The following is a 25,898-nucleotide window of genomic DNA, read 5'->3' on the forward strand; positions in this document are numbered from 1 at the left end:
CACGAGCATGTGTGCAGTCATCACCAGCCAGGGTTTGTCCTCTGAGATTTCCCCACAAAGAGCAGGGTCTTTTTCCCTGCTGTGGGCTGTCAAGTGCCTCACTCTAAGCATGTCTGAGAATTCTATCAGCCAGATGTGCATGCAGCTGGAACGTGTTACTGTCAGGGTGCTCCAGCCAGCAGCAAGCACTGTGCAGGGAAGGATGGCTCTCCTGCCAGATTAGTTTTGGGCATCCCTCTGTGAAGAAGCATCTGTAGAGGTCATGTCAGTGAGTTACAGCAGCACGTAGCAGAAGTTAATGAGCCCATGCTGACTGTGCCCTCAGCTGCCTGCGTGCTGACATGAGGTTCAATTTGTAGGGTTTTGTAGGCATCTGTTATTGTTCTTTGGTTCTCTGTGCTGGCATTAGGAAGCACTGTTGTCTTGTTGTGATACTATAGTGTAATTATCTGTAGAACTCAGTGTAATGGGTTTAATTTATTTTGTTAGTCATGTTAAGGAAATATTTTTGTGACACGGGCCTGTATTATTAAGGGAAGTTTTCATCCCACAAGTCATTGTAATAATGGAATTTACTTTTGGATGAGACTTAAAGATCACAAATTGTTCATCAAAGCTCAAAGCTCCCATCCAGAATTGCCATTTAACATATAATCTTAACTCCAGTGTAGGGCTGGTCAGAGCATTTCCCGAGGAAGTGTTACGTTCCTAGTACATTTATGAACTTTGGGAACCTTCTCAAAGCAGTTTGCAGTCAGGGAGGCAACTCTGAATCATAGCACTAGGGTACTGGTATGTGGGACACCAAAATCAAAAGGATGTGTGTTCCCAGTTTAACAGGTGTTTGAAGGAATGATTCTCTTGCTGTGTTTTTGGATCAACCGCTAGTTGTCTTGTTAACACAGAGTCTGTCAACAGAGTATATTCAGGTACATAAATCAGAATTAATTTAATGTGGATTAACTGAATTCTCATGTGAACACTTAGTCAGAATTAAACTACTCTTGATTTGAAGTGGTCTTAAACTCAGAAGTAAATTAAACTATGCCAAAATGATTCTGGAAAGAAAGGTTTAATGACATTTAACTAATGTGTTATAAGCTCACCTTTCCGTATGATTGAGTTTTCCTGGAAGGAAACTGTGTACCCAAGCCTATGCCATGCTATTATTAATAGCTACCAAAGAGATTAATGTATTTTTTAACCCTTTATACTCTCATACTCTAACAAGATACATGCTTAATGCACCTAATTCTCAGTAGTGCTGGAGGCCAGGTGTTCACAAAAGCTGAACACTGACTCAACAGCAATTTTCCATTCATTTTATCCAGATATTAACAAGTCTGGGGTCATTCTTAGTCAATTATCTCCAAGGAAATGAGCATTTCTGCCTTGCTTGTTAAATGCAAAACACTTTCTCCTACAAGTGGTGGTGTTGGCTGGACTTCAAAACAAAGGCTTTGCTAATTTGGCAGCGGGCTTTTCACCGTTATAAAAGTAAATATGGAAAGAAGCATTTAGAAAAAGGGTTGAAATGTATGATTCTGTCTCATTCAGAGGGGTCTTTAAATCAGCTTTCAAATAGTAGTATTTTTCTTATTCTGGGCTATTCTTGCTTTTGGAAGAAAATTGTCTTGCAGAGTGGTGCTTTGGAGCTCTGAGGTAAGAGACAGCATGTCTAGATCTAAGCCTGCTGAGACCCATGAGATTTGGCTGGAGTGCACAGGAGAAGAAGGCAGCGGGGAGTGCCATGTGGGGGCTCTAAGGTCACAGAGTGCAACCTCTTGTCTTTCCCTGTCTTGTTGCCTTTTCTCTTGTGACTCCCTTTCAGCATTTTTCCTGTTTTTGTTTTCTATCCTTAGTTAATGCCTGGCCACAAACATCTGTGCTGTGTACTGCTGCTGCTGCACAAAGGAAGCTTCTAGGCTTTATTTAGAGAAGATGGCTTTCTGGACGCAGCTGGGATTGCTGCTATGGAAGAACTTCACCTACAGAAGAAGACAGACTGTAAGTATTAACCAAAGGGTGTTTTGAGACCTTAAGCTGTAGCCTTTTAGCTTACTTTTCAAGCAAAGTGGGGAAACATCCTGTATTTTACTTACTGTCTTTCCTCTGAAGGTCCCTGGCTGAGCCAACTGGTCTGGCTTTGGAAAGACCCAGTTCAAACTGAAGAGAGTGATGGGTGTACAAAAACCAGAGGGCTTGAAGGAGCTCAAGACTTCTGTCCTGAATTCCAGTGTGGGAGAGTGCTGGAGTACTGAACCACTCATGTCAGATCAGGCAGAGAGGGTATATGACTGCTGTGTGCAGCAAGGAAGATGTGAAATAAAAACCTGTGCTGTGACCCACTCCACTCTGGGCGAGGCATTCCCAGGCTGTGGGGATGTACCGATGAGTCTAAAAGCTTTGGAATATTGCAAGCTGCAACAACAGCAGCAAAATTCTGCCATTTCCTAATGGCAGAAATGGTGGAGACAATAGCAGGCATCCCCACTTACTTTTTAACCAGGGAGAGAATCCCAAACCCGTTATGTAACTTTACAACAGGAGATATAGATTGAGTCAGGGCATGAAGCATGTTCTTGTATTGGCATGGGGATAAGCCTAGGCAACTGATATTTTTCTACTAAGGTGTGTTCTGAGTAGTTTTAAGTGCTAGCCTCACCATCTGTTAACTGTGTGGAAATGTACCTGTTCAGATAGGCAGTACCTAAGAAGAGCTTCTCCTTGCAATAACAAGGGCACTGGAGTGTGAATCCAGCATGGTGTTCTTAAAATTCTTTTGCCTTTAGGTTAATGAGACCTCATAGAATGCTGTAACTCTTGCAGACAGCTAAAAGCCAGAGAAGACATGCTACTGGACATAGGCATTTAGGGAATAGCTGTGTTGGATAAGGGCACGTCCTGTGCAATAGGCTTGTTCAGAGGATCCAGAATGTTAGATCTGACCTTGAGGAGACATGAGTAGGGAACGTGAAAGGAACATGAGGCACTGAGGTGGTGAGTGGAAAAGTGGTCTCTCTGATAAGCTTTCTGAACCCTCCAAATGTCAGGGTGCTTGCCAGCTGGTTGGGTTGGGTTGTTTGAGAAACTCAGTGTCACAAGGGAGGGGAAGCTATCATATTCACCATGGGGGACAGTGACAGTCCTGAAAGTCTTCACTCAGGTGTCTGAGGCTTGTTCTTATTGGACCTGTGGGGTCATTTTAGTACTGGAATTAGTCCATTCTTAAATAAAACAAAGGTGCCTCATGGCATCTTTGACTTTTCCTGTATACCTCTGTGGTTAGGGAGCTGACAGTGAGGACCAAGTTTTTGTTTTGCGTGTTTTTTCCCTTGCTTCACGAGTCTTGGTCTCCCAGGACAGAACTGCCCCCCCAGAGAGGTCTTGGACTGTATCATCTGCAAGGATGAGGTTATCTGCTCTCTGGATGCCTAGGCTGGCATCCTGACCTTGTGAACAGCCTCTTAGTTTATAAAAAAGTTACAAATGAGCTGGGGAAAGCAGCCTGGAAATTTGCTATAGCCCCTTAAGATTGGCTCTTCTCAGCTATTGCCTATGTAACCTAGGCTCTTGGAGCTAAAAATGTCCTTCCTCCCTTGCTACTAGAGGTCTTACTCTTGACTCCTCCAAAGCTGCCTTTAGAATGTAGGGGAACTCTAGGATGTTGTGGGATTTTTCTGGAGCAATGCTTAAACCAGGAGGATATTTCAGAGGAGCTGAGTTTTACACTGAGGATGATGGCTTTTTTTGTGTCAGGATCTTCTGAAAATAATACAGTCACAGAATCATTAAGGTTGGGAAAGACCTCCAAGATCATCAAGTTCAGCCTTTGGCCAAATACCACCATGCCAACTAAACTATAGCACCAAGTGCCACGTCCAGTCATTTCTTGAACTCCTCCAGGGACAGTGACTTCACCACCTCCCTGGGCAGCCCGTTCCAGTGCATGACCACCCTTTCAGTGAAAAAATTATTCCTGATGTCCAACCTGACCCCTAGCACAGCTTGAGACTATGTCCTCTTGTCCTCTTACTAGTTTCTTGGGAGAGGAGAACAACCTCCATCTTGCTACAACCCCCTCTCACATAGTTGTAAAGAGTTGTTCTCCCCGAGCCTCCTTTTCTCCAGGCTAAATAGCCCCAGTCTTGCATCAGGTTTGAAGGTTTCTTGAAGAGGTCTGAGTTTAGCGTGGATGTCATGTCAAGGTAGGTGTAGGCCAGCTTACTGGGCAGCAGAGGTGCATTTGTATCCTTTGGTGATGCCACAAAAGCGCATCAGAATGGCTAACCATTCTGGATCTGCTCAGCTGTACCTTGGTACCTTCCAGCAGCTTCGGTACCAGTTTCCCATCAAGTACCCCAGAGGGCCTGAAACTGTATTCCACCCTGCTGCTGTTAGTAATTTCACAGTGAAGGTCTAGGACGTGGCTTGTTTCCTTGGGATTCCTCGTATTTGTGGGGGTTTTCTCATTAACAGTTCCCATTTGAGCTTTACCTGAAAATGTCAGGAGGGGAAGGCCACTTAACAGGAAATTGCAGAAAAGCAACAGAACACCTTTTCTCGCTGTGCTGTTGTGATATCTGCACAGTTGTTCATCTGTTTGTTTTCCTGTTAGGACACCATTGTCCTTGAGCTGGGTGTGCTGATGAAGGCTCTCTCCCATTTGTACTTAGTGAAGATGTAGCCCAGAAGTGGTTTGATCCTTGCCCTTCTTCCCACACGCTAGCCTTGGCTTCCCCCTGAACCCCCTTGCTGGCTGCTGTGAGTTTGGGCTGCGTTGCGAAAGCTGGGTTCAAAGCTCAGCCTGACGTGTGCAGTTCAAGTGTTACTTTGTACGGGATAACTTCCAGCACCACCGGAGTGGGGGGAGGGAGCCTACAGGGGGTGGGAGAGAGAGAATGAGAGAGAGAGGAAAGAAAAATCGTGTTCAGGGATCGTTGTTTTGAAAACGTTTCTTTCCCTGCTTTTTTTTTTGCAAATGAGGGGACACTTCAAACTTGCATGGAAAGACTGGTCAGCTGCTGGTAGCTCCCTGCATTTGAAACTGGACCATAAAGGTGGCGAGGGGGGTTGGCAGTAAATGGGGTCACAGCTTAGTTAGTTCTTGCTCAACAGATTTCCTGTTGACACAGTGTAGAGCTCAATATTTGATGGCATCCTACATCATCAGGCAACTGGTATAAATTTGGTGTGCTTCAGGGATTAGCCTCGGTAAAATAAGGAGCAGTTTGTTCTTGGCTGAGTGTTGCTGCTGAATTCACCTGCTATGTGCAAATGAAATGTTCCTCCTTCAACTCCCAATGGAGCAGGGATAACAGAGGGGTTGGGCGCTTGAAGATTGATTTCAGTATTAACCAGGATTCTCTAGTAGTTGCAGCACAAAAGTCGGTGAGGAGGCTTGGCTTTTCACTATCTACTTAGTGTGAACATCAGTGAGATATGTCCCCTTTAGTATCTTTGTGTCCTCATCTGCAAAGGCCACAGTAGATGAAAAGTGCTGTCACAGCAAGATCAGGAAGGAACCTGCTGACTTTTGCAAGCAAAGGAAGGTAATTCGGTTTTTGTTCAACAGCACAAAAGGCTGGACAAGGAGTCTCTGAGATGCTGCTGACACTCTGAGCTTGGCTCTGTGCAAGCCTCTGGTGCAGCAGTTGCCAGCTCCTTGTCATTAAGTAGCACTTTGGTCTCTGCCATGATTCAGCAGCCTTCAGCTGTAGAGGTGCAACTTGGTCAGTCCAAGCTGCACCCCTCCTTTCTCTGTCCTCTCTGAGCCTGTCAGGTTAGGCATGTTGTGTGTGGGGAGGCACACAGCCCTGAGCATGCAGCCCACATGTGGTTACCTTCGTGACTCTGTAGTTACCCATAACCAGGCAGGCAGCAGGAGCTGCGTGTACAGGTGGCCAGTTCCCCCTTCAGCAGCAGGGCCATTTGGGCACTACTGTCCCACCCCTGTGTGGTGTGGCTGAGGTTGGTACTTCTCTGAGCAAGCCAGGGCTTGAACCCAAGGGCAGTATTTTCTCACTGGTTCTGTAGCAGTTGCAGGGCTGAGAGAAGCTCTCTGGCTTCATTGGTCACCCCCAGAAGCCCCCAAAAGCCCAGCTGACACTGCCCTTCCCCAAACAGTGTAGTGGCAGTTGCTTGGGGTACACGCTGCTCACCTACAACCAGGGTGGCAGAGGGCTCTTACTTGTGCCAGGGCGTGGCCATTGATGCTGGTGGGCTTGTCTTGGTTTCACAGCCACCCTTCTGTCAAGAGGAGGAAAAGTCCTGCTACACCATCCTGGAAGCAGCTGTAAGGGGATCCTGAAAACAGAAGGCGTAGACAAGTTGTCAGTGCCCTAGCTCTGAGCATCTTTGATCTCTAGGGGCCAGAGCACTGTTTAATGTGGAACAAATCAGGCTGTCCATGTTAATGGATGAGTGTGTGCTGCCACTACATTGCATATTGTAATAGGACAGACCAAAGATGCTGAGACATCTTCCTGGCACCTTCGTTAGTGTGGTCTCTTTCTTACTCAGTAGTCATACAGTGTGTGCATGAAAATAACAGATCACAGAATATTTTGAGTTCAGATGACCCAAAGGGATCATCAAGTCCAAACCTTAAGCGAATGGCCCATACGGGGATAGAATCTGCAACATTGTGATACTAGTACCATGCCCTAACCAATTGAGCTAATCTCAAGGTCCAGTGGGTAACATTATCTCAAAATTATCTTGCAGAGACTGGCGCTGTTATCAGGAGTGCCTGGGAGACTCTGATGCTCAATTTTTGCCTTTCAGATAGAGTTGCTGTTTGGTTTGATGTTAGCCATCAGGGGTATCTATGAAAAGCTACCCTACATAGCTTCCTCTGCTGGATCAAGTGGCCTTTTTTTGAATGGTCTGTTTTTACAATGTGAGCTTATTTTGAGGTACAATAGTCACCTAGAAGCCTCACCTCAATGTTTGCATGGAGTGCCTTGTGCTGAGTGCCAAGAGTCCAATTTTAGCTGTTAATGATGGAACATGGGAAAACATGTTTGTGTGGGGGATTCTGTCTCCTAGGGGGGTGCAGGTCTGGCTCTTAAGGAGAATGATGTAGACCTCTTATTAGAAAAGACGGAGTTTTCCAGGAAAGAAAAGGAAAAGAATTTTCTTTACTTGACCAAGAAAACACTGTTTTCCTACTTCCAGTGACTGAAAAGTATAAGAAGTGGCAGCATAAAAAGCTTTTGGTTTTTCCTTGTCTCATGGCTTTCTGAAAATCCATGTTTGGGCAGTCTTTCTAGAGTGGGAAAAGATGGGTGTGGCTGGGGAAGCTCAAGTCTGGGAAGCCTCAGCTTGTATCTCAGAAGCTCTAGGCCGAAGAGTTGCTTTGTCCACGTGGTTCTGTGGGATGTGACACATCTCGGTGAATTTTTCTGCACTTCAATTCTCTGTTTAAAAAATGCTATGCACTTAATATCAGGCCTTTCTTTTTCTTGTCCAGTTCCTCTAAATTACTGAGTTATTTCTTTATTTACCTGACACTCCCTGCCTGTCTGTAGATAACCTGGACCAGTGGGTGCCTACCTTGGGCAACAAAGGTACATACATTAGGACAAAACAATAACTAGATATGAGCTTAAGTTTAATAGTTTTTCTTTCCTGATACCAATATACTTCTGCAGCACTGAAAGATTTGGCATAGCTGTGCATCAGCACAGTTTCCATGCCTGATGTGTTAGAGTAGAAGCTTGGTGGTTTATTATGAGAAGGGCATATAAGTACCTCCCACTACCTCAAAATTATGAGGCAAAAAATTCAGCTTATTGCTGGGAAGATTCATTGGAAAGTTTTTTTCAGTCAGGGGACGAAAAGAACTATAAAAAGAAGCCAAAAATAGGCCTTTAAGCATATATCTAGTTTAGTCCAATAACGGCACATTTTAATGAGGAAAGCCTGTAATTCTTTGCAGATTATCCTCTGAAGCTGGAGGAACAAACTTCTTGATCCTGGAATGCATAGGCAAATCAAAATGAGACAGTGCTTACAAAACTATTCTGGCTTACAAATGGATTGTCCTGGAACCTCTGTTCTGACCTGTATTTTGAATATGATGTCTTAATACTTTGCCTTTATTGTTTCCAGTTCCAGCTGCTGATCGAAGTTGCCTGGCCCCTGTTTATCTTCTTCATCCTGATCTCTGTAAGACTTTCATATCCGCCCTACGAGCAGCATGAATGTAAGTACCAAACACAGCAGCTGCACCCAGAATGGCTGTTGTTTCATGGCTAGAAGGTAATAATAATGCAGCTGGCAAGATGCAAAGAGCAGTGATTCTCTACTTCAGTTAGAAATCCGTAGGGAGGTCTTAATAGCTCCTTTGCTTCCCCCTCGAGGACTGCAGTGTCTTCTGACATGTTAATGTTGCTCCAGGACTGTACTTTTTGCTACTCTTTTTCTTGCTGTTTCTTATTTTTTCCATTTATAATGAATTACCTGAGAATTTGCTGTAGAACTGTGACAAATCTGTAAAACCCACACAGAACACAAATCTTATTTTTCACTGTTGATCTGTATGTGACTTAGCATGAAAGAATGCAGTGTTCTGATCTCTAAGAAAGCAATCTCATTTCCAGGCAGTAATGTGCATTAATGTATTATAAAAAGCACAAGTGCAATTCCATTCCATCTAACCATTAGGGTGTCAGCTCTGCATTTAGCAGATTCAGCAGTCACACATTGCTGAGGAAAAAATTGTTCTACTTTTTTCTTTATACCATAAATGGACACAATTCTGCTTTTCTTTCAAAGGGTGCTTGTTCTTTATAAATGACAATCTGTAGGCTTATTTGGTTGGCATTTGATTTAGGGAGCACGACTTGTTTATTGGGAACATGCTTTGTTCTACTGTGTTTGGTGACAGCTTCATACTGCAATTAGCTGACTCTGGAAGAGCTCTTTGTTTATCTTTCCTTGGCCTGATTGCTGCAAGGTAAGGTTTAAGGGTCAGCAAAACATGTTTCTGAAGGGCACTCTGAAGCATTTTGTTCTTAAAACAGGGCATTCTGTGCTGTTTGCTAGATGTTCAAGCTAGTAAGGGTCCTTTTAAAGCTGAGGTGTTAGTGTGTGCAGTTTCCCATTACACTTCAGACTCTGCTGGTCCCATGTACTGCCTAACTCACTTTCTTCAGTGCTCAGCAGGGTAATTGAACCTTCCCTAAATTGAATCTCGTACTTTACATAACATTTGAATTGCCTCTTCTGACTGAATGTTACAGTGACATTAGGAGAGGTACCTGTAATATAGACATGAAGCTGAAGAGAAGCAATAAGCAGTCTACTCAGCTGGTATAAAAAACGAGCAGCTTTTATAGTAGTTCAACTGTGGCAGTGCTGTATATAAACTCAAACCTAGCAAGAGCTGCAATTTCACAGAGCTATTTAGATTGATCTTGTTAGTCATAGCCTCCTTGTAAATCATTTGCTCTGGCACCCTGGTGTCACAAGCAGAGTTTTGAGTCTTCCACCTGCACCCCTTTTTCCTTCCCATTTATTTAGAGTGTTATTGCTTTGTCTGCTTTCTTAGTGTCCCCAGGAATTGTAGAGTATAGGACATCTGCTAACTTTTTAATTAACTTTTATGATTAGCTCCTCTTAATTTTTCTAAAAGGTTCTGTGAATAGGTTTTTAAGTTACATTTTTGGCATCTGGATTGGTTTCACTGAACATTCACTCATATGCTGACAAATGTGGATGTGTTGTTGTAAAGTAAACCAATTTTTGCTGAACTGTGAGCAGAGATAGAAAGAAGCTTTGGGTTTGTGGCAAACTCTTTGGCAACTCTGTGGATGCCTTAAGGGAAGTAAGATTGCTATCTGTAGTAGCAGTGCTGTGTGCTGTTATGAAATCACTTGAGGTAATGCCTGGTGATAACAGTAACAGAGCTGCATGCAAGTGCTTTGTAGCCTCCAGACAGCCTCAGTATTTTAATGGTAGCCTTCTCCAACAAACAAGTAAAATTTTCAGTTCTCTTTTCCTATTTGAGAAGAACCAGGATTGGACTTGTTATCTTCTCAGGATTTCTTATTTCTAGCAGCTTGGCTTAGTGTGAGGAACTTTTCTGTGAAAACATGGGGGGAAATTTTGCTAACTTTGAAGTGATAGTTATGTGGCTTTCACCAGATCAGTCAGAGAAGATCTCTCTTAGATTGCTATTGAGCCAGATTGCTGACTTGTGTCTTCTAGAGCTTTTCTGTTCCTGTGACCCCTTAAGGTATTCAAAATGCACTTTACTGGGGGCAGGGGGAGGGACACTGATAAAAAGGGACTTTAATCTCTACTGAAAAGCTAGATGTCTGAAGCAGTGTAATTGAAAATGGTGTGCTGTTGCACTGTGTTTCCTGTGTAACTCATCTGATTTAAAACTGGCAGATTCCTGCTTTACTCTTGGAGAAACTGCTGTCACATGCATCACTATGTGTAAAAAGTTGCCATAAACTCTTGTGCACCATTTCTTTCCATATTGCTCTTAATAGTTTCTTGGAGTTCTTAACCATGTAAAATGAAAGGCATGGAGGAGAGAGAAGGTGATTCTCTGGGAAATTTTACAAAAAAGGTTCTGAAAGTCTTAGGGTTTTTTTTTTTTTGTCCCTCCCACCTCCCTCAGCCAAGAAGAACAAAAAACCAAAACGAAACAAAAACCAGAGAGCTCAGGTAAACAGCTCTTTTATTTTAAACAGAGAACTAGGAACAAGAACTCTCTGAGTACTGGAAAAAATGAACTTTCGATTCCTCCACCTTTCTCCTGGACAGAGTCCTTGGCTTTCTCCCAGGAGGGCTGATAATACTCCCATCTTTCTTCAGCCATGTACATTAATCAGCCTTGCTGTAGTTCAGCAGCTTTGATATTTCTTCCTCCTGGGGCTTTGGTACCTCCACTGAGGCTGTGGAGGTAGGGAGCCAACCCCCTGAGTGATCGAGGCACAGTGGGAGGACGAGATGGGCACCGGGGAGGAGAATGTGCATCAGAGTCTTGAGCTCTGAGATACTGAGGAAGGGGATAACCTTCCTCCAGGCTTCCCCCCCTAGTGTGGGGGTGAGGAAGGGACCTCCTGGCAGAAAGTAGCTGGACAGCTCATCTAAGGTGCAGGATTATACAAGGGAAGCCTTTCTTCCCCTTCACTGGTGGGTGAGGGACTCACAGGTACCTGAGCCACATACTGCTGGAGATCTGCCATGAGTAGGGTATTACTGCTTTGTGCTTAAACAGGCTGTAAACTCTGGCCTATGACTTCAGTAGTTCTGTAGTAGAAAGATTTAGACTTGAGCAAAAAGATTTGAAATATGGCAGGCAGGTGGCTAAACATTTTGGAGACTCTAAAAGTTTTAAGACTATTTGAGAGTCAAGCCAATATGGGACATGCTTATCTCAGGGAAACAGTGTAGGCACCCACCCTTTGTTTGGTCTTTACTCTGTGTGTAATTGGAGTGAGCAGACTTTGAAAACCAAAAGTACTGAATAGAAATACTGTGGATCTTCAGAACCTAGACCCTGGCCAGGGCTGTCCCTGTGGCCTCAAACCAAATCCTTGTGTTAGTTAAAGCTGTAAATCCAGAGCAGCATGGCTGGTTTGGAAGCATGTATGCATGCATGAGCTCACCACTGCCAGTCTTTGAAGTTGCCTGTTGTTAGGCATTAATCAGCAAGAAGTACTTTATTCCCATCAGCACGGCCAAAAACAATGCTGCACAGCTGAGAGCAGCAAAGAGCTTCTTCTACAGGTTTAACAAGGTTTTGTTTTTCAGCTGAGGAGGCTAGAGAAGTGTGGAGAACCTAACATGAGCTCAGCCCTTCTTAGTGTTGGCTGCTCTGCTCTCTCGTGAGCACTTTGGGACAATAGCCAGGACAGAGTTAACACTGCCCTCCAGATTCAATGGTGTGTAGTAGAGGCTTGCATCGTGTGTTTGTTTCCTAACTCCCCTGCTTCTGTTCTAGGTCATTTTCCAAATAAAGCTATGCCTTCAGCAGGCACCTTGCCATGGATACAGGGGATCATCTGCAATGCCAACAACCCTTGTTTCCGCTACCCGACTCCTGGGGAGTCCCCTGGTATTGTTGGAAACTTCAATGCCTCCATGTGAGTCTCTGCTTTTGCCTCAGCTCTGTTCTTGGGGGGAACATAATGAAAAGGGATATTTGGAAGTCACCAACTAGTTGTAAAACCGTACAATATGAAGGGTTTTGCAGTTTCTACCACCACTGAAGTACCAAATTCTTCAGCTACCAAGTTCAGAGGGGCTAGCAGACAGCTGGTAGGTGTGCAGTATCTTCAAGTCCAAGCAGTTGAAGCTCTTGGTGAATGAAAAGCTCTGCCTTGATGAGAACTGAGTCCATTTGCTTATCGGGACTCAGAATTTGGCCCATAAAAAGGTAGGGCTTTTTAAGATGCTCTTTTTTTCAGAGCATCTCTTTCCCTGGTTAATGAACCTCTGAACAATGCAGAGTAAGAGGCAGTTGAAGGACAGGTCTGGGGGATACTCTCTGGCATTTGTCATTTATTACTGGCTAATGTGAAACAGAGTTTATGGCCAGCTTCCCTATACCTTGTCTTACTTTCTACATTAGTACTGTCAGGTGAGTTAGGCTTGATGCAGAGTATAATGTGTCTGCAACCTGGAGAAACATTTGAAAGGAGCAAGGACATACTTAAATTATTGAGCTTCTGAGGAGTAGTTTGCAGGCAGCAGGAGTCCCTCTCTGTCCCAGTCTTAAAAATGCTTTAAAATGCATGGATGTTCCCAATGTAACTTAGTTTGACCTTCCTTTAGCAGACATCTTTTATTAGGGTCATTGGATTGTCCTAGTGGAGACAGGGTTTTTTGTGCTGGAGTGGCATAACTGAAAAAGACTAAAGTTTGGAATTGGTGTGTAAAACTGTGTCTGTGGATGCTGGCTCACAGAGCTGATGACTGCTGCGTGTTTTTCTGTTTTCCCATCCCCAGTGTCTCCCGCCTGTTCTCAGATGCCAAGAGGTTACTGTTGTACAGCCAACAGGACACAAGTATAAAGGATGTCCAGAAGGTCCTGGGAAAACTACGCAAGTTGGGAAACTCCTCTGGCTTAGGTAAGAGAATGGCAAAAAAGAACCACCTACATCTGGCACTTCTGGTCTGGTTAATTCTGCATGTGTGTAAATTTCAGAAAGGTACCGTAATGGGAATGTGCATGATTACAACTTACAGCTCATCAAACCCTTTCCAGTCCTGTAGAAGTACCTTAAGCTTCTCCTGTGTCAGACAAGTTTGTACGCTCCTTAGCTTATTTGGTGGAAGTGAAAAGGGATGGTGTGCAATGCCAAGAACAGCAGCTGTTCTGGATGTGAAATTAAAATCCTCAATGCACTGAAGTTAGTCAAAATGCTGGCTTTCTCAAGGAGAACAAGTAGTGTTTCTTTTTGGAAAGTTATGTTGATATTTTGTCAAGCAGTGCACACAATGTAGCTGCAGTTGAGTGTCCTAACCCCTGAGCTCCAGAGGGAAGTGTGCTGGAAGAACACAGATGATGTTGGCCTCCAGTTTACAAACTTGAAGCTGGTTATTGTCTGACAAAGAAGTATCCCTTTCCCTTCTTGTATTTTGTTTTGGAGGGGTTTTTTTGTTTCTATATGACTGTTTTGGTGTAGTATAGTTCATTCTCTTCTATTGTCTGGCAGGATTTTGAATGGCAAAGTACAGAAGAAAATTTTTTTGTTTTGCACAACCCTATTTACCATGAAAAATTAGAATCCTTATGTTGTGTGAGAAGATCTGGTGTTCCTTCCTGTACTGTGCAGATGAATGAATGACCAGTATGAGATCTCATGGGAAGCTGGCAGCACACCGGGGACATGAAAGAGCTCTGCCCAGTCTTGTGAAATGTGGCAGGTTGCTGGTTGCTTGTTGTTGCCAGAACTCTCTGATGTGGCAATTTGTAAAAGTTTTTTGGGATATTTTTTTCTGAAAGGTTATTTATACTGGCTGCTGTGTTAGTGCTGCACGAGTCTTGTGGAAGTGATGGAAAGTAATGGTTTAGAAGGAAATACAGCAGGAGAATAGAGCAGGGAGAACAACCATTGACTGTCTTCCTCTACAGCATTTATACAGGCATATGGAGCTCTTTGAATGTGGGTAGTATTTTAGTGCCTTGTGTGAAAATTGTCCTTGGTTTTATGCCTCTTGTTCTTCCCAGCTCTTTTCATTTGAGCATGTCTCAGGCAGGCTGCAGGAAGAAAAACATTTGACTTGATGTGATGTGAGTAGTTCCATATAGTCTGATGTGTGCTGAGCACACTTAAAGAAGAGATGGCGTTTTTACATCCTTTCCTGCGTTGCTCAGTACATTGCGGGCCACTTTGAAATAATGTGTATTGTTAGTGGTTGGCAGATAGGTGTTGAATGTATACCATGTCCCCAGGCCTTCTGTCTTTTTCCTCGGAGGACCTGGCAAGTGGCATCCTCACGCTTTTACCGAGACCTGCAGCAGCATTTAGGGGGGAGAGCCTGCAAAGTGAACCCTTTTGCATGGAGATGGATACATAATGAGCACTGCCAAAATGAGCTAAGATGGTTATTTGCTGAGGGGAGGTTTGACACTGTTTTCATGGAGGCCGTCAAAGGCTTGGTTTGATTTGGTCGTCGTGTGGGAACGAGCTCTCTCCATCAGAATGACAGATACTGCTGTTAGTGGATTTTACACTTTGTGCTTGTAGCAGCATCTGCAAGGTAACTCTTCCAAAAAGAGTAGATACCTGTGTTTTGTATTGAAACATACAGTGAACATCAGACATGGACATTTAGAGGGAAACTAGCAAAGCCGTAAGCTGAAGATCTCCTTGCTGGTAAGGTTTGAGGGGGAGTAGTGATTCCAAGAAGCGTTTTACACACAGTATAGTACAAGTTGAAAGTCAGAAGGCTCATGTTTCTCTATACTGTAAAGATTAGCTGACTAAATTGCAAAAACAATACTCAGACCCAGTCATCACAGATCATAATTCTAGAATAAAATATTTCAAATGTGTAATCAGAAAATGAAACCTCTGAGTCATTAGAATGACAGAATGCCCATTGTTGGTAAGGCTTGTGGACAACAAAGCCTGTTTGTCCTTCTTATGGTCATCTACAAAGCCTCCAACTTGGGGGTCCCCGCTGCCCTTTCCTGCTGTGTGATTTGTTCTCTGACAGAATGCATGCATCCTCTAATCTTAGAAGTATTTATGTATTTATACTTAGTATTGCTTAGATTCATGTGCAAGGAAGGTCAGTCAGCCCTTCAGTTGCTGTTGACAGTGAGGTGTGAGAGATGCAAATCCTCTCCACTCTGGGGCGTTTGCTCTAGTGACTGGAAACCTTAGAAGACAGTTGGAGTGGATGTTAGCTGTAAGAACACCCCCAAACCTCAAAGTACCATCTTTATACAGTTGTTTCCCCAATTAGCAGGAGGGCTAATTACCTGATGAGCCTAACTGAAAACATTGTAATACCCTCTGTGTTGTAGCTCTGGCCTGGACCTGAAGTTGTGTCAGTCGGTGGTGCTCAGGGGTGCAGCTTTGCAGCTTCCCCTGTGGAAGGGACTGTGTGCTCCCTGCTGTGTGATGTGGGCTCTGTTGGAGTGTCTGCAGCTCCCTCATCCCCTCACACACTGCTCTCACTAGTGCCTGATGATTTTGAAACAGGTTTCCAGGAGGTGATCTTCTATTGCTGGTGTATAAACTGGAGCTGTGGTACAGATATTTTTTCTAATGCTGGTCATACAGAACATGCGTGTCTGTGTTTGGCTTCTGATGTCTGAATCGGTTCAGAGAGCATTTGCTAAAATCCTTTCACCTGAAGCTTCTTTCAAACAGCCCTCACAAACTAATGTTCAAGCTGTGACTCTTAGAGCCGTCTGATCTGAAATTAGGCATGCACTGAACCCTGGGGAAGGGAGATTTGTTTAATGTGGCAGGTTGCTTGCACAAGTATGTGAAAGTGAATGTCTTGTCTTCATTAAAGACAAGGTAGGTCACTAAGATTTTTGTTCTCATGCCAACATGCTTTGTGTCTCAGGCACTTCTTGATGCAGTGTCAGGTAATCCTTCATTAATAGGGCTGTTTGTGCAGGAGTTTGAAGGGGAGCAGCATGGAAGAGCTCTCTCATGGAGAGAGGGGAAGGTGTTATCCGTAAGGAACAGTCCACTGTTGCTTAGTGTAGCACCTTTTGTGGCCAGGATGAAGTACTAACCGTGGTGTGGGGGAGTTCAGCACAGTTAAATGGCCGCTTTCAGCAAGACCTGAGCAGTGAAATCTACGTGCAGGCACACACATACCTTAACATAATCAATTTTGCAGGCAGGTGCCAGGTGCCCTCTCCGTCCCAGCACTTGTTACATCTCTGTCCAGCAATATCAACAAGGTCTTCTACACTCATGATAAGGGCAGAGTGCAAATCAGAACAGAGAGTCAAAGACCTTAGTGACAGCACTTCCAAGAGCACGACATGGCTGCTGGGATTGCCAGCTGCAGTAGGTTTGGGTCACTGCTTGCAGGCACTGCACTTGCAACTGGCCTCAGTACCACTTTAGCAGATAAAGTGTTTGCAAGAAATAAGCTTTTGTTCTGTTTTGAAAGGTGGAGATACAGCGTGCTGTTGACTCTGAGGCACACTTTCTTTATTTCTTCATTCCCTCTACAGGGTTCCCAAATACTTTGTTCTGCAGTGCCATGGGGTAATAAATCAACAGATATACTTAAAGCCACCTTCTTTGGTTGTTGCTAACAGTTGCACATATAAGCCAGTCTGGCTGGTATTTACTTCATTGCTCTCAGTTTTCAGTGATCCCAAAGGAAATGTTTCCATTTTTCTGGAAAGCAACCCAACCAAACAAAAATGAAGCGATGAAATAGGCAGAAGGAAACAAACATCGCCTAAGAAATTGCATCAGATCTCAGATTATTGTTCCACACGTGCCCTGCCTGTCTCAAGTTGTTTGCTGGATTAGTATTGCTCATGGCAGAGGAGAAACATAACTGGGTGGCATTCTCTGCTTATGTTGCACCTTGCTGCACAGACCGATGCTGAGACTGAAGGAGTTTGCAGCCTGTCTGGTCACTGCTATTAGTGCTTCTTTCATTTAACAGGTAAAGAATGATGGGAGAGCTTGGGCTAAAGAGCAGCCTTGGAGGAGGCTTTCTGGTGGCTCTGTCCTACTGTGTGATTACAGGGTGTTCAGGGAAACAGGATGTTGTACATTGTCTGCTGGGTGACATTAGGTGATGGCTAACTCCCTCTTCAGTGTCGTGTCCCTAACAAAATTGACCCCACACCCTCAAGCTAAACATTTAGATTGAGTCTTATACCTGCCTACGCCTCCCTAATTGAACTGGTCTCCTCCCTGGCTTCCCTTGGGAAGAATCCTAACAAAAGCCACCCAGACTAGAATGAGGACTAGCAAACCATATATATGTTCAGGTGGCCTTCACCCCTGGAAACACCTGCAAGCACCAACTGTGGCAGGGTGGCATTCCTGTTGCTGTACATAAATATACAGCTGTGTTCTCTGAGACTGTGCTCCATAGTGGCATACACATCCTTTAGGCCAGGGGCGGGGGTAAAAACGTTGCCAAAAATGCTGCCCTGTGGTATCAGTAGAGAGATCTTGACTCACAGGGGCAGGTAGGAAGGACACTTTATGTCTCTTACTACAGGTAGTGGACAAAGTCTGTGTGAATCCAATGAGTCCGTTTTTTTTTCTTTCGATTTTATCTTAAACTGAAATTGGGAGGCTGACAGTCAAGAAATATGCAAAGGTAGAAAAGACTTCTAATGGCAGTGTTAGTCCCAGGGTTTTGTTGGGCAGTTAGGTATGTAGCTTTTATTAATGAGGTGGAATGATACTGGCATAATTCAGAAAATATCATAGCATAACTATAATACAACTGCATATGCTGTCACCATTTTCAACAGAGCCTACTTCTGCTTTCCTTAATATTCCGAAGCCAAAGACGAGATTAAACTAATAAAATGATCTTGGTAGAGGTTAAGGTACAAAGGTATGCTGTAGCATTAAATCTGTTCCCAGGAGAGTCATGCTTGTTTCACAGGGGACTGTTCATGAACAGTTTTTACTACATGACTTAGCTTAAAGGTTGAGATGGGTAAATGTATGATTAGATAATGTGTATTGCCATCTTCTGATTCTGTAGAACTGGACTTTGGTGCTTCCTTTTGGTCTTAACATCCTTGCTGCTGAGACACTTTTGAAGTTTAGAATTATGCCAGCTTGGGTTCTAGGTCGGTCTGTATGGATGTGAAAGGGCAAGACTGCAATCTCTTTGAATAGGGAATTAAAAAAAGCCATGCAGAGTTATGTTAAATCTGGGCTTGCTGTAGTGTTTGCACTTTACTAGGTGACACGAGCTTGAGAAAAACATTTCTGAGAATCCTATCACAGAATATTGTGTGAACCCTGTTAAAAACACACAAGTGGAGTAGCAAGTTTGTCAGCATAAGCCTGCACTGACAGTAGGTTACTTTAGGACTGGCTAACCTGATGGTGCCAGCTAATAGCTTGAATTCATGTAAGGAAGTTAGCAGTGCCTGTAACTACAATTAGCAACAGAGCTATTCCAACAGAAACCAAATTGCCCTACTTTAAAGGCACCATCTTTATCTTGCCGTTAATTTGCTTTAGATAAAGACACAATGATAAAGAAAGCAAGAATTGCTTACTGTGCTTGTCAGTAATTAATATTAGTATGTGCTGCAGAAGCAGGACAGTATTAAAAAGTTCTGAGTGCTTTCTTTAGTCTTTAGCTGACTTTTTAGTCTTAACACTGACTTTTATTTTAAACCAGCAAATAAAATGGAGAGTATTACGTGAACAATTACACCTTTTACATTTTGCTATTATCTCCCTCTTTTTGTATGCAGCCTTGTTGGTACACCTTGCCAATACCAGGATTATGTTGCTGAAATTTAAACTGGATTAACTTCAATTTGCATTTTTTTTCTATGTTTTCCACTCTGACAAAATTTCTAGATTTGTTCTCATTAATTTCTAATCTCAGAATTCTCAGTAAATTGCCTGATTTGTGGAAGATTGCAATTGGTTTATTTAAGCTACAGTCTGAAGTTGGTTGAGACAGCAGGGTAGAGACTTTTCACATGGAGCTTGGTGTTCATAGTCCCCTAGGAAATTTGTAACACTGTTATCTGGTGAAAAGTTCAGCTTTCTCGGGGGATTTCCATGGGCCTGAGCTCTCATGAGAGTGGTGATTATGAAATTGTCCCATTTGGAAAAAGCCCTATCCACTTCTGTGTCTGATTGGTATTGAGGCCAGAGTGTGTAATCTGGGTCTGACCTCCAATATCTTTCAAGTTAATATTCAGCTTTGGAGCCATCTCTAGTAATAATACATTTTATCTTCAGCATGCGTTACAAACTCTTATTACCTAATTTTTACAGCATTCCTGTGATCTAAGTAAATAAACAGCTTCTGAGGAATTCTGAATCACAGTGGGATATGGCAGTTTTCAGTGCAGTCAGGATGCAATAAAAGGTGATGGCTTTGAAATGTTGATGCTGAATCAAATTTATTTTTAGACAGGCAAGAGGACAGAGCACTGCTTGACTGAATTTTTTTGAAAATCCATGTCAGTTCAATTTTTGTGGGCAACCTTTTTTGTGGGAAACAGATGCTGTTCTATTTAAATATTTTTAGTCATTAGATGAGCGAGTGTTAATACCAGATCCTGGCTTATTCTACCACCTGTTGCTGAATTTTTTTGCAGTTTCAGCAAACTGCAATATTCTTAACTTCCAGCCCTAGGTTTTTTTTTTTTTTGTTCTGCTGTGTTGTATTGAGTATTGGTTGGGTCTTGTTTGAGATACATTTTTAGTTCACTTTACAGTTTTTATGCTTACACTTTGCATATGTTTTGTTTCCAAAATTGTGGGAAAATCCTTTGAAATTAATTGCAACAGCTGCAGATTTAAAAAGCGCACATCCTTATGTATTTACTAAGTGTTAATAATTAACTGAGTTTGTAAAAACTGCATATTGCTTAGGCCTGTGTGGAATCAAATCCTCAGCTGATGAAAAAATGGTGTAGCTCTGAAAATTTATTGGAATGTAGCTCATCTGTATTAGCTGAAGATCTTGCCCTAGCTTTTTTTTTTTTTTTTTTTTATGCTGATCTGGCAGGTTTCTTATGTGCTATATGTGGAGGAGATTCAGCCTGTTCTGTGACACACATCCTCTGGAAACAGCCAGAGTTTCCTTCCCTTTCTAATTTAGCCTTAGTTTTAAGGATGGTGCAATAAAAGACTCTATTAAGGAATTTTAAATAAGACCTTTTGCTGTGAGTTTTGATGTTTTGTGGTGGGTATCGTCCCCTCCCTGAACCCTTCTGTTCTTCTGAACATAGCTTTTTAGAGGCAAATATTATCTGAGTTAGTACTTACATGTATTTTTGCTGGACACTGTCAGAAGTTTTGTGTGACCTCCCAGGAGGTCCTTTCCTTGTGCTTCTCAATCTATTTTAATAAGTGTGGCTGAAACATAACTGGGCCCTATCTGAGGCTGACTGAGCATACACGTGTGCCAGAAGGAGATTTGCTGATGGGACAAAGCTTACTGCAAAGATAGCAATATCTGAAGTCTGAGTGCTTGTTCTGGCTTGTGCCAGCCAGCTCCTTAGGAAAGCAGCAGCTGCTGCCTACCCACCAAAAAGTGCTATTTTAGAACAGTAGGGGGAAAAAAAAGTGCTTTGCCACTTGAGACAAGATGTGGACATCAAAGTTCTTTGTCCCAACAACTTTTGTTACAGCAAAGGCACAACTGTGTGACAACATGGTCGGCAACCATGGCATATATTATTATCCTGCTCTGTTCACATGCCCACTGCCTAGCAGGTGGAGAAAAGTGTGCTGTAAAGCCAGAGAACACAAATCAAGACAGTGAAATAGCCCTTCAAGACCACAAGTGTCTTTGCATGCTTGGTCTCTTTCCTTCTTTTTCATGTTATCTCTGCTTCTGCCTTAAAGTGCAAAGAATTTTACCAGTGTATCCATAGAAATAATGCAGAACCTGGTACACAGAACCAGGTTCCTAAAGTACCAGGAGGCACTGCTGTTCTGTGTCTGGTAGTAATGTTCCAGTCCTCTGTGTGAGACACAGTGGTGCAAATACTTCGTGTATTTTCAGCTTGCAAGTTATGTCAGTACTGAAGGGAAGGGATGGCTAGTATATTGACAGTCCAGAAGAAAACCAACCTGAAGTGTGAGCTCCTGAGACTACCAAGGCAGGGGCTGTTGGGAGCATCCTGATGTGAACAGCAGTGTAGCGTCGCACTTAGGATAAAAGAGACATGATCTCCAGCCAAGCCATTGTGTCAATTTAGGCAATCCTTATCTATTAAGCATCTGTTTTTCAGTCTTTCCCAAAGACTCAAAAAAGTTCTTCAGCTATTTTGAAGTGGTGTTTGCTCAACAGTCTGTTTTATAGTAGTGAAGGGTTTGAGTGGTCGCAAAGGTTGCCCTAAACTAGGCAGAGAAACCATAATCTTTTCTTTTAGTGCTTAAGCTTGAGGGTTTTTTCCTTTCTGTTGACCTTGAGACTCAAAACCCAAATTACTATCCATAAGGGTAACTTTGCAGTGACCAGCTAAACTGAAATGTAAAAAGCAATCATGGGAGATTGAAATAATCTAGATGTAGGTTTATTTTCAGTGGACATAAAGAGTTGTTCTGGTTAAACTAGTTGCACTATAATAATTTGCTTATTGTTGTTAATCTTTAGCATTTTTCGGATTGGTTTGACTCTTTGTTCTGGAGGTGGCTTCTACTGTAGTGTGCTAGATAAGGAGCATTAGGACTTGGCACTTAGTCTGGAAGTGACAGGTCTTCCTGAAGATAGGAAAAGCAAGAGCCACTATGATCTGCTCACTGCAGGCTTGATATCTTGTTAAACTTTAGAATATGTCAGGTGTGAGTCAGGTTCCCCAAATTTGTGGCAAGTGAGAGGAAGGGATATCTGGCAGGATGAGTTTTCACACCCGAGGGAGGGGTGGCTTTTTCACTTCTTGTCAGCCTTTCTGTGTAAGGAGGGGCAAACACAAGCACAGCATGGTCAGGGAGCTTCAGTCCTGGGAAGCTCTGCCTGCCATTTTGCTTCAGGTTCACCATGACCATGCCAGTTTCATGGGGGAAGCTCTTCCAACTGTACAGCTGGTGCTGTGATATGTTCCAAGGAGGAGGATACTGCTGGGTTGGTTCTGCCTGCTTGTTTAGGGGACTCGGAATGGTTCTGATATAAGTGTCTTCTGTTTACATTTGAACCAGCAATCTCCCAGATGCATGCTTACATAAACAGCTTTCAAAAACACTTCTGCTGTTAATAATGGTCATTTGATTAAAGTGTCCAGCCCTGCTTTTTCCTGTTACTTGAATTTCCACTAAATTTAAGGTCACTTGTTCAAGTACAAGGAATTCTGGACAGGGTCCTCCTTGGTCATAGCTTATTCTTTCAACTTCTATTTAGCTGCATGCTTTTTTAATGGCATAATGCCATTGCTTACATGCTCACACCAGTGCTTGCCATTAGAGTAGCAGTATGTGCCTGGATGTAACCATGGCATTTGGTTTTCAGTCTGTCTGTTGATTTTTATTTTTTTTCCCCAATGTATTTTACTGTATGAGTTTATGTTTTGAAACACCTAAAAGCTGCATATTATCTAGGGCATAATACTCCTAGTACAATGAAAATCCAATCCTAACAGCAAAGCCTTACTTTCTGCCTCTTTACCAGGATCTATCTTGCCCTGAGATGGATTTGACCTTTAGAGGACCTTCTCTGCAGCCTGTACCATCCCTAAATGTGTTCTGTTTACCACTCCTGGAAATAATTTTGTTGAAATAATGAAGTATTGTATCTGGTCACATCTGTGGTCTGCCATCTCTGCGACTGACAAGCCAGTTCAGAGGCTGAGAAGTTTGCAGTTTGTCCTTATTTTGTGAAAATTAGTGTGAGAATTTTCAGCCAGTTATAGCACGATTTGGAGCTCTGCTCAGGACTTGCTTCTGAAGTGATAGAATGAATGTACCTAAGGTGTTTCCTTGAAGCCTGTTTCATTTTTTGCACTGGTAGAAGCCTGCATAATTTTTTTTCCTGCTTTTTTCGTTGGCAAGCTGTATTTCACAGTTGTCTGTGCTGATAACAGAATTTGGCTTGCAGCAGGGAAAGCCACGAGAATATCTCTTCTGTGGCATTACATGGGGCTTAGGGAGGTGGTTGGGTGTGCCCCTCCATAGGCAGGAGGTCTGCAGGCTGTGTTTGCTGGCAGGGCTGCTGGTGCCCAACCTGCAGCTTTTGCTTCTGGGCTTTGTGTCTTGGTTTTCTGATGCAGAGTCTTTCTGTCATCATGTGTGTCATACTGGAGGAGGGCCTGATGGCTTTTGGGACTTAAATAACTGCACAAAGGGAGGTATGAGCCTTGTGGTGGCTGCTGGCTTTCCATGGAGGGCAGAGGTGGGATCTCAGCTGGCTTAAATGGGCTCTACATCCTTGAAGTCACCCCCAGTGAAGGCTAACTGAGGATTGTGTTGTGTATGTGACTAGTGTAGGCTGTGAGCTGTGCTTTCGCCAGAGTCATTGTGCTGGCCACGAGATTTAAAGCTCTTCTAAGCAGAAATAGTGACTTATAGAGGACTGGAGGTGGTCCCAATGTTTGCACTCCCAAGATGAGAGAGAAGACCTGGGCCTGTTTCCCTTTCTCTCAGGAGAGATCCCAGCTGCTGGAGATGGATGGCAAGGCTGCCTCCTCTCTACTCAGATCACCATTTGGCATGGCAAATATATATGAAGACAATGGGCTCTGGTTAAGGGGGTGCTCATTTAAGGGGGTGCTCACTTTGGTGTTATCTAATGTCTGCAGAGGCAACCCTGTTGGATATCTGATGGCCTCGGAGCAGAGAGCTGCAGCCCACTGTAAAAACAGGGCAAGCCATGGCTGCACAAAGAGCAGCACTTTGACTGTGAGCAAATTAGGCTTGTATTTTCCCACTAGTCAATCCTGCACAACAGGCCTGCTGAGCTGCTTGATTTCTTCTCAGCAAATCAGGGTATGGCTGTCCAACTTTTTCAGAGCGCAGTTTTAGCTCTTGCCAGCATCAGTAGGTACAGAGGCAGCTCTGAGAGCTGTTCCCACCACACAGGGGGAAGGCTGCCCTAGAAGAAAAGAGCAATTAAAACGTAGTAATTGCTTAAAAAAGAAAAAAGCCAACCTAAGAAATGTTACTTTATCATGCTCTCTGGATGTGTTGTCCAAGGTTAGGAGTATGATGAAGGCGGGTGAAACTGTTCCACCTGAAAGGTTTCCTTTTTTCATTGTCAGTTGGGGTCATTGGCTCACTAGGGTACAATGCAGTAACATGGTTCACTGTTAAAAGATTGTTGTGTCCTCTGGATGGTTGTCAGTTTACTGCAGATGATTGTCAATTTACAAGTTCAGTTTTTGGTTCTCCTGTTGAAGTTGTTTGAAAGCCTTTTTTTTTTTTTTTTTTTTTTTCCAATGGGAAGCAGCTTCAGACTGTAGATCTTCTGTCTACAAATCAGTGTTGGGTAATGAGTGTGACAATCAGTCCAGGTGTTCAAGTGCACCCATCACCTATGCATGAGGAATACTTCTCAGATAATGAAAGTTAATACAAAATTCCAGTGTACAAGGTAACTGTGTGACAGCGTTTGGGTTGCTTGCCCTGGTCCTGTCACCGGGTGAGGGTTTGCTGAAAGGTAAGGCACGTTTCTAGCCAGAGACTTTGTGGTGGTCAAGTGTGCTACCAGTAAATGCTCTCAGCTGCTGGAGCTGGAGCTTCAGCTCTTGCTCTTGGCTTCAGCCTCTTCATGTGCTTGCAAAAACTGTTGCTGGAAGTGTGACTAGTGAACAAGCAATGCCCTGGGTGAAGCAGGCCTGTGTGACCAGGCTGCCTCGTGACCTAGTTCTTCAGTTGTGCCTGGGCACTGTGGAATAGTTTTGCACAAGCCTGACGGCCAGCTGTGTGATCAGGCTGGGCCTTCCCTTGCTGTGGAAGCATGGCTTTACCTGAGTGGGGAACTGTGAATATGAACTCTTTAAAAAGGGAGAAGAAACTGCAGGTGCCTCTGACTGTGCTGTGCTGGGAACCCACTTCTCTTTTTTTGTCTCCTTTGGGCACTAGCTGAAACCTGCTGACTCTAAAGAATGAAACTAAAGCTTCTTGTGCCTCATCCTGTCTCGCTTTTCATCTTGCTGTGATGCCTTCATGTTGCTTTTACAAAAATGATTGGGTTACCCTATGGTCAGTCTCTGTGGTGAGAAACAAGGGGCAGAATTTAACATCAGCTTCTCTGTTGCCTTGATACTTGGCTATTATGAATACAGGTTTAGCCAAAGGAATGAATATAAAGAAAATAACATAGCTGTTTTCAGCCTTGCATGTTCCATCAGTAGAAAGTGAAATCCCCTGATGACAAATTGTCGTGTCTGTAGATCAGACACACTGCCCTGCTTTCCTCTTGGCTGTTGAATTATCTTTCGGCATGAAGCCCCTTTTCCTGCACCCAGTTCTTCATAGGAAGTCAAGATATATGAGGCTGTGAAGATTTGACTGTCACAGCGTTTTCACTGAGCTTGTTAGCTTTAAACTGTCTGAAAGTTGGTATATTGCAGATTACGGGCGCAAACCCTTTGGGCAGAAACCCCACAAATTAAAGTCAGACCTGGTGAGCTTTGTACTCAAAGCGGACTGAGATATGTTGAAATAACACTTGCATGCCTTTTATTTTTAGAAGGCAGTGTTCAGGATATGAAAAACGTAGCCACAATTTCCGTGGGGTTTTGTTTTTCCACCCTATTGTTTCATCATGACAGACAG

General features: G+C 43.4%; 1 protein-coding gene across 3 annotated transcripts in view; it reads left to right on the plus strand.

Annotated features, from left to right (window-relative positions):
* The window catches only part of ABCA1 (ATP binding cassette subfamily A member 1), a 90,894-nt gene that overhangs the window by 13,285 nt on the left and 51,711 nt on the right, over positions 1 to 25,898 (plus strand). For all 3 annotated transcript variants that reach the window (XM_051777408.1, XM_051777407.1, XM_051777409.1), the window contains exons 2-5: positions 1,863 to 2,007; positions 8,116 to 8,209; positions 11,966 to 12,107; positions 12,973 to 13,094. In XM_051777408.1, coding sequence (XP_051633368.1) covers positions 1,942 to 2,007; positions 8,116 to 8,209; positions 11,966 to 12,107; positions 12,973 to 13,094 — 424 coding nt within the window. In that variant the 5' untranslated portion in view covers positions 1,863 to 1,941. The remainder of the gene's footprint in view (positions 1 to 1,862; positions 2,008 to 8,115; positions 8,210 to 11,965; positions 12,108 to 12,972; positions 13,095 to 25,898) is intronic.

This window comes from Manacus candei, unplaced genomic scaffold (assembly GCF_025592945.1).
Source record: "Manacus candei isolate 608988 ecotype Guabito, Panama unplaced genomic scaffold, ASM2559294v1 h1tg000010l, whole genome shotgun sequence".
Lineage (NCBI taxonomy): Eukaryota > Metazoa > Chordata > Aves > Passeriformes > Pipridae > Manacus > Manacus candei.